This window comes from Notothenia coriiceps, unplaced genomic scaffold (genome assembly GCF_000735185.1).
Source record: "Notothenia coriiceps isolate Sejong01 unplaced genomic scaffold, NC01 NC01_scaffold00004105, whole genome shotgun sequence".
NCBI lineage: Eukaryota > Metazoa > Chordata > Actinopteri > Perciformes > Nototheniidae > Notothenia > Notothenia coriiceps.
In genome coordinates, this window is record NW_011336806.1 from 312,493 (window position 1) to 323,777 (window position 11,285).

Consider the following 11,285-nt stretch of genomic DNA (forward strand, 5'->3'; position numbering starts at 1 on the left):
CCATGCATACTTTCATCTTTTCAGAATCCTGCATTTGGGCCTCAACAATATGTTATTGTGTCCCTTTAGGTTTTGTATTATTCTTCCTAGCTATTTTCTTTTTATCCGCAAGGCTTCTGTCCTAACACTATTTCCTTTTCTCTCTGTAGGGTTTGATATGTGCCTAATAGTGTCAACCCAAATGTTTTTTGTGTGTGAGCGTGTGTGTGTGTGTGTGTGTGTGAGAGAGTCAAAAAAGAAAAGATCAAGGATCAAAAAGCTCAAGTAGACGCACTGAATACCTGATATTCTACATCAAGTGGTTCAAATGCCAACCACCTGAAATGAAGCCGTGCCAATATGCTTGATTTGTGATTGAAAGGGCAGGTGCTGCCAAGGACATTCAATCACCAAGAGTTTTGGTTTTGGATGAAGAAATTAAAGTGTTTTCCGTCCAACTCTTCGACATATTCAGACTTTGTTTTAACTAGATGAGCACAGTCAGAAATACCACTACTTAGAATATTAACACCAGCACACCAGAGCCATACATGATGTGAACTCTTACTGTGTTCATAGACAATGAGGTTTATTCTTTTCTTAAAAGGCGTGACACTTCCTCTGGTATTTCGAAAAGTCCCAGTTCAATGAAAAGGTCAAGCCACAGGCATGTTGTTGTGGCTGGTTCTTTCCCTCTCACTCTTACAACCAAACACATGCAACATAATATTTCTCATTGTGGATTAAAGAAAAGGCTTGAAATGTATATCAGAAAGATCACACCTTCATGACTGGCATACCCTGACTTGCACTCTCGGTTGGGTGGAAGAAGGAAAATACACCATCTAGTGGTAGCCACTATATGTACAATCTTTTTGAACACTGTAACTTTAGTCTGTCATATTTGTCTCTGTTAAAAGGAACATCTCGTGCATTTATGGTGCTTTAGTGCCCTATTTCGTTGTATGGGCTGTAACCAAATTTGATTATGTGTAACAAGCTGAGACTGTGAACTCAAATGCCCACGGTATGTGTCTCATCAACCACATTTATTGCACAGATTTTAAGCCAGGGAGAAGTTCTCTAGATCTGAAACAGGAAATAGGCCCCAGTGCTGCTTGGAACCGACAGTTTCCTGTTCATTGGATACAAATCCGCATCACACAAAATACGAGCAAAAGAATGAGTCCCAAAATGATGTGCTCTTAGGGTCACTGAGGTTGACAGTAGTGTTCTCCTTTGAGAGCAATGTATCTTAGTTAGGTGACCATTATTTATAACTTAATAAATCGTCTTTTTAGCAATCATCTTTCTTCTATATCACTCTCAGTTGGCATCCCAGCAGGATCGTATACTTGAGTATCAGCTTCTCTTTCTTTGGGGCTGCTTATTGCACCATTGCTAGAGCTGTCCATGCTGTAATCCAGTGTCTTCTGATTTTTATCCAGGTTTTCCAGGTCTGTATAAAACAAAAAGGATGAGATTATTAAGGAGGACTTCTGTACTTCTGAACACTTTTGTAAACATAAAAACGGTTATGCAGTACCACATCTAATTTTCAATACTTATGTGAAATGTAGGCTTTATTTTTGTATGTATTTGTATAATCTGCTTCCATTACCTTTTCAATACTTTTATATTTTAACTTGCTTTTAAAAGGATGTTACTTTACTCTGTTTGTTTTTTTCTTATAACATGTGCCTATCTTTTTTATTTTATTGGTAAGTACCGGTACTCTTTTTCCTTTGGCCTTTTATCTGTATATTGATGATGTGACCACGTAAACTTCCCCGCTTTGGGACGAATAAAGGCTTTCTGATTCTGACTTGACGTCCCACATATATGAAATAAATAGCTGGGGGAGTTTTCAAGAACCACATATTTCACAAGAGGAAACAGTTGGTTGAAAATAACATTCAACAGATATGAGGTTAAACTTTGGCCAAAGACCAGGCTCAATGTATCCTTGTGTTACTGGCCCAATGATAAGTTGTTGGTTGTGTTGTACATTACTTACAATTGAGCACAGTCTTGTTGACGACGGTATAACCTCGTTCAGGGTTACTGCTCAGGTCAATTTGGTAGTAGAACCTCACTTCCGGAGGACACTGAGAGCGGGACAGGTTCTGAAGCAGGGGGATGATCCGATTAGACATAGGCCCCTCAGCTAGAGCCTGATGCATGATATATTTGCACCATCCATCCTGCAAGAAGTCTGGAGTGATAAGAAGAGCCCTTAAGTGGCTGTTCTGCACCGCCTGGCAAAACTCTGTGGCAATTGCACCTCCTGGACAGGCGTCTCTCTGCATAAGAAAGCACCTTAGACTGCGGGGAGAAGCCTCCAGGAAAGAGACCAGGCGGAAAGCCTCCTCAACGTCACTTTGCAAAGAGCTGTTGCACACCAACACGTCATACTTTCGACTCCATCGTCGTGAACTCGGAGCAGAATGTGGGAGCTGAGGTTTTGAAGGGGCTGTCCCCAGTGATGATGATGATGACAGAGAACAGCATGGGGATATAGATGAAGGGGATTCACGGCTGACAGAACACACTGACTTTTTTGGCACATGTGCCTCTTGTTCATGTTGTGCTGATGAAGTTACTCTTGATTTAAAGATTTTCCGCATCCATCCTTAAACGAGAAATACAAATATGTTGATTTCTATGAGTTCTTCCTAGTCCACTTAAAAACCATAAAGCTTGATAACAATTACAATTAAAAGTTATGTGATCATTTAGGACATTTTCTTTCCCACCTATGACATTTCAAATCCATGCCCAAAATGCTAAAACATGCACTTGTTGTGTTAAATATATATTTGTCCTTAGACCTAATGTAAATAAAGTTGTAAAATAGGTGGTTTCAAAATATTATTTAAAATATCTAATAGCTCCCAAGCACCCCCTAAAATGGCATTTGGATATATAAATAAATAACATTTAAAATAGGCTTTTTATTTACTTATTTTTCTATTATTTTGTGGAGATGTGTCTCCTGTAATGTTCAAAGCAATGTTGTTAAATAAGATGTCTAAATTGTCCTCCAATCCTGGAATGACCCATAAGAAAGTTACAGATTTAACAGTATTTACACTGATAAAGATAACGTTTGCATGAGAAATAAATGACTTAACTTACCATGCATGTTGTTAACTACATCCTGTATGCTCAGTACCTCCACAGAATCCTTGCAGTAAAAAATAGTTTAAAGATGTCATTACTTAAAAAGATTTCCACTGACCCATCTACGCGTTACTCAGAGATGGTAAACAAGCTAATAACTGTACCAACAATGTGAAATGATCAAATCACAGCAACAGAAAGTAACAAAGAGAGAGAAAAACGGCCGTTGAGTGTCACCGACATCACCAAAAGAAAAGAGGAAGTTGGTTACTGCTGAAAGAAAACCCTCAGCAGGTTCACTCAAATTGCAAATGCAAAGTGTGCTAAACGTATGCTCCATTAAGCACGTAGTTAACTCTTTCAAAGCAAGCAATTCAATATAGCAGATTTTCTAGAAAAAGAACATTTCCTTAACTAGATTAACACTCATTTGTGATGTGAATGTTAATATACTATTATTCTATTACTATTAACACGAATTAAGAGGAAAGACAGCATCAACCGCTGTAATCCACAACTTAAAATGACGGAAGCTAATGTCAAATCCCTTTTCCTCCCACATTGTATGTGTTTGGGTGTGTGTGTCTAGTGTGTGTCTGTGGTTTTATTTACATTTACATATTTTATGTATTTTATAATCTTGACCTAATACTTTCTGTTTTGTAGAAAAAGATTAAAAAAAAGATGTGTAAGTACAAGAACATTTGACATTTACCAAACAATCACCATGCACACAGTTGAACATTTGCTGCGGTTACATTTTTTTGTGTAAAATTAGATACAAGCAAAGCAATTATGTCATGCAGTCAAATTAAGGAAGTATGAAGCAAGCTGGCATAATATTAGATTTACAAAAAACACACTTTGCAATAGTACCCCCTGGCACACCATCAGCAACCACTTCTCACTTTCAGTTAAAAGGCTAATGTCCTCTAACCTGCCATGTGTAAGGAACTGGTTAACCGCAGTGGCATTTCAACTTGAAAGTAAAAGAGAAGACAAAATAAATGTCCCTGTTCCCAGAGACAAGAAAAAACTGGGGAATGTATTCCTGTTTTTAGTGACAGTATCAATGTATACTGTTAGAGTATTACCTACAAAGTAGGAGTCGTGCCTTGAAATGTTGGTTGTTGAATAAAGGGAAGTGATATAATTCAAAAAGTGTGATTTTGAAATCAAAATAGGCTACTCAATGCAGAAAAAAATGGACGCTGTTTGTACACTGTAATGTGTAGCCTATAGTTTAGCCTATGAAAACTAATTTCATTAATCTAGGCCTACTTTGCATGGATTACTGTGGTTTAGTTTAATGTACACATCTGATCATATCTTTTGTATTTTCAATAAATCTTGATCAGCTAGATAAATTAGGGCAAAAATAAACAACATTTCCATCTGAAATATAGGAGAAAGTAGCAGCAAATAGCAATACTGTAGGGAATGTGTATTTAAAGTCAAATGATACATTAAATGTTTTTTTGTTGTTAGTTAACTTAGTGCACTGGTTTGAGTTTGTTTTACTCCTTCTTCTGTTGTTTAAAAACAGCTTTAAGTTGCATTTACCGCCACCTTTTGGAATGGAGTGTGGATCAGCACGGTATAACCGGTATAATCCTAAATCCTTAATATAATTCCTGTTCTTTTTAAAAACCTTAACACTGCCTGGCCCCTGCATGTTACATCCCCTGAACTCCTTTGCAAAATCTCTATTATATTTAATTCTGTATGTTTTTTGTTCAGTGCTTTGCTTTCTTTAGTGATAAACGGTCTTGGTATCTTGGACATAGCAACAACAACAACATGTGGTCAACTGTTTCGTCATTGCCACAATATTCACATTATCCTGATGTCTGTTTTTTCATTATGAATAATGTGCTATTTAGCCCTGTGTGACCCAATCTTGATTTTTTTTAAAGAGAGGGAAACAATTGTATTCAGCTATAACAACAACAACAACAACAACATGCTACGGAATAGTAGAAAGTAGCAGCAAATAGCAATACTTACCTAAATATAAGTAATCAAATGTGCATTTAAAGGAAAACGATTAATTAAAAGTGTTTCTTTTTAAATGTTCTTAGTGCACTGTTTTGATTTTCTTTATGAGAGGGAAAAGTTTAACCTCCCTCCTCGCCTAACGATTCGCAAAAAAACTGCGCATGCGTGTTCTTCGATGGGGAAACGTCACCGGAAGTGCGCGTCACTTCCTAGTGCTGCATCTGACGTGTCTAAAACAGTTTCGCTCTGGTGGTGGATTTTACTCGTGGGGGATTTATTATCTATCATACTGATATCTGGTAAGAAGTAATTGTTTGACAATTAAACACCGGCCCTGTAAAGACTCATTTAACAGCTCATTTATCGCTGATTTTCTGTTTAACCCTTTTTGTCCGTATACGTTTCTTTGATCCAGACACAAGGTGGCAAGATGCTAGATTTCTTCACCATCTTCAGCAAAGGGGGGATAGTGTTGTGGTGTTTTCAGGGAGCCGGGGTCACCGAATCCTTCACCGGGCCTGTCAACGCTCTGATCCGCTCTGTAATCCTTCAGGTGGGACAACAGGCTGCTCAAAACCCTCCGACAGTTCTCTGTTATGGCTTGGACTGCTAATGCTCATGCTAGCAAACGTTAGCTTATTGCGCAACGTTCGTGTTCTAAAACGTTTAGCTACTTTGATTGTGTGCTTACATACCATATGTTGGGGCCCAGGTGTCCTGCTTTGTGTGGGACTGAACTGCATTTTTATCATTTGTCCCCCATCCTTCAAATTGAGACCATGTCCCTTATTTGATAGGAACGATAGTCGGCCGTATAAAACTCGGTTTTTACTCTGGTTGCCAGCTGTGAACCAGGAAATGTTGTTGTAAAAATGCCAATGTCGATCCTGAAAATGTCAGAAATGGATCCAGCATCCTAAATAACAACATTAACACTCCAAAATTGTCCAAATCGGCCAAGCCATTTCATAACTATTGTCAACATAGGCTATAATGCTAAATAACGCAATTTATGCTTATTGACCAACATAGGCAAGTTAGCATCCGGCAGATTCTATGTGCTAGGGACCCGTACTATACATTTCTAATCTGCAACATATGTTATTGAAATCTAAATTACCTCTGTGCACATGTGTTTTGTTGGCACCTGGTCACCGTCACCATATGTGCATATCATAATCACCATGTAACAAAGAATCGTAAGTTGAATGTTGGCACATGTAGTGCTAGAGAGACTTATTTAGCGTTGTTATGGAGACGCAGCAGGCTAGCTATAGTAGAAACGAGATGTGTGTGTTTGTGTAGCTGCTGTTGACATGTCAACGATGTTTGTTATGTTACAGGAGCGCAGTGGGAACAATTCATACACCCATGAGGCCCTGAATCTGAAATACAAACTCGACAATGAGTTTGAGTTGATTTTTGTGGTAAGCCTCTCACCTCTACACTACATAAATGGCAGTAAAACACAATTTAGGTGTTCAAATCTGCAACATATTTTCATGTTGTTTTTAGTTCTACATACGTGAGATCACTCTTCTCTTTCCCTTGTCTCTGTCCAGGTGGGTTTTCAAAAGATCCTGACGCTGACGTATGTGGACAAGTTCATAGATGACGTTCAGCTCCATTTTAGGGATCGTTATAAGAATGAGCTGGAGCAAAAGGGGCCTCTGAAGCTAATCCAAAACAACTTTGATTTTGAAGATGACTTCTCAATGCTTCTTAGGTAAAGACATACATTTTTGCAATTTATGTTACATATATGTGTGTCTGCTGTGGCAAACAAAAGTGTACATTTAAATGTGGTGAAGATGCTTCATTAGCCAGTCATGGCTTTGTCTTGTACACTCTGATATGCATTACATGTTTACAACAGGGATGCGGAGAATAGCAGCAAAGCTCGGACCCAGGGCAACATGCGGACCTTTGTTCAGTCCGAGAAATCCCAGAAAACTGTGAAGTCAATGATCGAGACCAAAGGTGGGGAAAAAGTCAAGGAACAGGGTGGCAAGAAGAATAAAAATGCCAAAAAGGAGGGTAAGTGATTTCAGAAGGCTTTGTAGTCCGAACAAAAATGTACATGAATGAAATCTCACTGCTGACTTCTTTTGTTATACCAATCTTTACCAGCTCCTGCAGCTGAGCCTGCCAAAGTGGATCCAACTAAGGCTGGGCAGAAGACGGTTGAAAACGGTGACCAGGGCTTGACTTCCGAGGAGATCATGCAGAACAGGGAGAAGTTATTTCGCAAGCGCACAGCCGTACCTACTGAGAAACCCATGTAAGAGAAAATACATTCATAAATATCAAGCAAGATATAGTATCCAGGATGTCCGCGGGGTCTTAAAAAGTATTAAAAGTTGATAAATCAATTTAGCCAAAATTAAGGCTATTAAAAAGTAGAACAAACAGCATTTTCCAAGGTATTACTTTTGGTAGCTTGTTTTCAATAAGTATATAAATTGTCCAAAGAGGTTGTATTCTACAGTCTGCCTGAATGTAATCATTGCGTAGGTGTGTAGTGTGATTCTGTGTAGTTTATTTATGGCATCCCGTTGGATTTGACGTCATCTGAACAGGACATCGCACGCTCACTGCTTGATAGCGCGCGAAGGTCCGTTTATGCCGGTTGTTAAACAACATCGTCATGGGGAAATGCAAGTCTGCGTCCAAATGGTTGGAAGATAAGGAGGAAGGACAATCAATACTGTATATAGTAAATGTGAGGTAAAGTGTGTCGTCAATGTAACCGGTTAAAACTCCAAGTGGCGATGAGGTCTTAAAATGTATGGAAAGGGTCTTAAAAAAGGTCTTAAAAGGTCTTACATTTGACTTCAGGATTCCTGCATAGACCCTGTTTAAATGTCTCTATCCACAAAATATCTTTCAATGCACAAATAATTATCGTTTTATACAAATTAAAAAATAATCCACATATAGAAATAAATGTCATGAATATTATAGATCCACACATAAATATTTATTGATATGTATCAATGTAATATAAATCAACCATATGTATTTAAAAGTGTTTGCAATTTGTATCTAACCCTTTCATGTTGTGAACTCTGCATTCGTTTGGGTTTTGTGAGACTCCCCTAATGTTGCTCGCTTCACAAAGGCATTAGTTTGAACAGGAAAACATCCGTAGCCAATTATATGTCTCCCTCATTTGCAGCCAATCACATGAGTGAAACCCCACGAGGGCATGATTTTTATGTGCAGTCAACGTCAACATACACTGAAAAAAAGGCTGTTGGTTACACATATTAAAAACATTATGTTAAAGACACACAACTATTTTAAGTCAAAGAAACATGAAATGTTTATGTTCATTTTAATATTTCCTTTAATATTAGGTATATTCATTTACCGTATGTTTAACCAACATGACTTTTTAGTGTTCATTTTAGGCTTTTAATATGCTCAGTGTATTTCATTTTTACCTGTTAAAGCAACATGATTTCTTTATTTAAGCTTCACTGGAAAAAGTATTTTGGATTTACATGAAAACATATATGTACATTGGTTGCACATATTAAAATCATGTGTACTTTTAATTTGTACCTGTTAAAGCCACACCTATGTTTTGTTTAATCTACCTAGCCTGCTCAAGGTAAACATAAGATTATTTATTTGATGTAAATAAAAGAGGCATTTCGTACATTCTTCTTTTTAAATAGTCAATAAAGACAAACACATTTGTTTGAACAAAATTCATGTATTCTTCTCAAAAAATTAACCAACTACACATGAGCTTTTGTTTTTTTCCATCATGCAGCCTAAACTCTGCCAGGAGAATTAACAAAGAAATAGAATAAATAAAAAACGTGTGTGATGCATGTATACAGATGTAGCGTTTCATTTCAGACGCCTACCTGTGCAGGTCCGTGATCTGCACGGGGTGGGCCCCTGCTGAAAAGGAAAACCCCCCCGCAGGATCACTTGCCCCCATATCATACTATGTAATGTAATTCGTCCGTCGGGACGTACTCGTCATACTTGTCACGACATACTTAGAGCGATTCTATTATGATTTCATACTTTTCGGGCCATTCCGCACGTTCATTATCATATTTTATTATATCTATATTAAAGTACTATTTTGTAACACTGTCGTTATCTACTTTTACCTTACCTTCACCGCTCATTTTGACTGTCGTTTTGTTATTTGTTTGAAAACGCGGCTCGCGTTACCTCTCACAAGTAGTCCGTGGCGTGCCCCATCGTTTCGGTGGTTTACCTCGCCCGAGTCGAGCTCTAGATGCGTCGCTCAGCTCTCGCGCCTCTCTTACTATAGACGTAAAAGTAGAACAAGCCAAACTAATCTTGTCGTAGGATCCTGCCCGTATCGGTAAATGTTCGGGCTAGTGGGGGGGTACGCAACCGCGATACCGACAACCCCGCTTGAGAAACAAATTCTTTGTTTAACGGCGGTAGCCTTGCACACCTCCATCAGGAGGGGATCCACCGCCACTTAAGCCCAGTGCCCTGAAGGTCGTACAGGGGATGGGGAGGGGAGAAGGTGTACACTAGGCATAAGGGGGGCGGTGTGTCTCTCTGTCTAGGTAGGCGAGAAGAACCGTCTATCTATTCCATCATAGCGTTGTTCTATTATCTAGTCCAGATGATAGATAGATGCCTAAATCATTGGCTGCAGAGTTTTAGTTGTATATCTTGTCTGTTTCTACCTTGAATTGTTTTCCTTTGTCGTAAAACTTACAGGCTATCAGGTGGTTAATTGTGGTTTTAATCATTGTGTGTTTCCCAGACACTGTCCTTTATAGTATATTATTACTTTTTGTTATGTCTCGTATGCATAATTTTTTATTTATTTTATTATTTACATAATGCGCATAACCTACATCGCTAAATCTGAAACATATCTGTCTTGTTTATACTTAAAACAAACTTTAATTTACCCACTTAATCGGGTTATCTATCCCTCTCTCTCTCTCTCTCTCTCTGTATTATATTCGTATGTTTGAAATCTCTAATTTATAACGATACTTCGGCTATGTTATTGTAGTTTTTAGGTCATGGTAACATTTGCACATAATTGAAATATAGTACCGCATAGAGGCACAAATGACCACCAGAAAAACGTACTTTGTTTCTGTTTTTTTCCCTTTTTTTTTTTTTATCAAAGTTCCTGATGAGTTTTAAGCCTCGTCTTTAGCGCCTGGACAACACAAATACCGCCGTGGTCGGAACTTGTCCAGTATAGACTGAGTGCTGGCCGAACTGCCAGCCCTTGCCAGAAGGCTGGAGGTTCCCAATTTACGTAGTTAGACCACGTGGAAAACTCCCGTTTTTACATTCTCTAAAACATTCCTATGTCGAGAGTGGTGAGTAGTACTGTATGTCTTGACACAGAATGTTAGCACACAACCTTCCGTATATAATTTAATGGTACCGTATAAATAACACATTTACTGTGTCGACTAGTGGACTCTTCACCGGCAAAGTAAGTCTGCAAACATGTTTTTTTTTTTTGCTTGCCAGACTAAAATTGTTGAGTTACCGACTAACAATATCCGCCCATTATAAGTAATGGTGATTATTATTGTCATTTCGATAATTGTAGACATGTATAATAACAAACAACGGGCACCCAAATCCTAATAGCCAATCATCTCTGGCGCACGACGTAAAACGAGGCAGTCTACACTGATATTTTGTTTCGCTATAAAAACAACAACATTGAGTGCACCTAATTTGACTTTATATAATCACATAATGTGAAGTTATAATGTGCGGCTTCGTAGTATTGTAACTTTCTGCTCCTACTACTGATATATATATAATATAACTTGTTAGCCATCTCTATATATATCTGCTGCCCTGACCGTCCGGACTAGATGTATCGCTACCACAAACATGTATATGTCTGTTGCACTTATTTCGTTGTAATAATTTATTTATTTGTACCACTCTATAAACTACTAATGTACAGTATGATATATATATAATATATATAAATTCGTTCCTCTTATTTTCCTAGGAAGGACTGTATACCTTAAAATTGTTATACGGTTTTATATAGTTTCTATGGACTATCTGACGATCGTCAGACCAAATAAGTGTCCTCAAGGTCACACCTGTGAAAAGTCGCCGAGTGGGACCACCTAGGTACTAGATCTGCTGTCTCTATAAGTATAATCGTAAATTAAATAGTTACGCCC

General features: G+C 38.1%; 2 protein-coding genes across 3 annotated transcripts in view; one reads left to right on the forward strand and one right to left on the reverse strand.

The window, feature by feature from the left end:
• Window positions 1-543: 543 nt before the first annotated feature.
• On the reverse strand, window positions 544-5,291 carry tirap (toll-interleukin 1 receptor (TIR) domain containing adaptor protein). 2 transcript variants are annotated; one of them, XM_010767267.1, is made up of 4 exons: window positions 5,110-5,291; window positions 3,118-3,166; window positions 1,997-2,611; window positions 544-1,438 (listed from the first exon to the last, which is right to left on the reverse strand). In XM_010767267.1, exons 2-4 carry the CDS (start codon window positions 3,122-3,124, stop codon window positions 1,284-1,286), a joined length of 777 nt encoding a protein of 258 aa, XP_010765569.1. In that variant the 5' UTR covers window positions 3,125-3,166; window positions 5,110-5,291; the 3' UTR covers window positions 544-1,283. The 2 variants fall into 2 exon arrangements, with proteins under 2 accessions (XP_010765569.1, XP_010765568.1); XM_010767266.1 differs by lacking the exon at window positions 5,110-5,291 and having other exon boundaries at window positions 3,118-5,091.
• A 23-nt stretch (window positions 5,292-5,314) lies between these two features.
• The window catches only part of LOC104942070 (SRP receptor subunit alpha), a 10,516-nt gene continuing 4,545 nt past the window's right edge, over window positions 5,315-11,285 (forward strand). Inside the window, exons 1-6 of the mRNA XM_010767268.1 lie at window positions 5,315-5,399; window positions 5,516-5,653; window positions 6,444-6,527; window positions 6,663-6,826; window positions 6,977-7,137; window positions 7,231-7,381. Coding sequence (XP_010765570.1) covers window positions 5,531-5,653; window positions 6,444-6,527; window positions 6,663-6,826; window positions 6,977-7,137; window positions 7,231-7,381 — 683 coding nt within the window. The 5' untranslated portion in view covers window positions 5,315-5,399; window positions 5,516-5,530. The remainder of the gene's footprint in view (window positions 5,400-5,515; window positions 5,654-6,443; window positions 6,528-6,662; window positions 6,827-6,976; window positions 7,138-7,230; window positions 7,382-11,285) is intronic.

Excerpts from the sequence above, each read along its gene's own strand:
- tirap (XM_010767267.1), bottom strand. Across the intron at positions 1,439-1,996 it reads CAACAAGACTGTGCTCAATT|ACCTGGAAAACCTGGATAAA; the intron begins GTAAGTAATGTA and ends TGTTTTATACAG.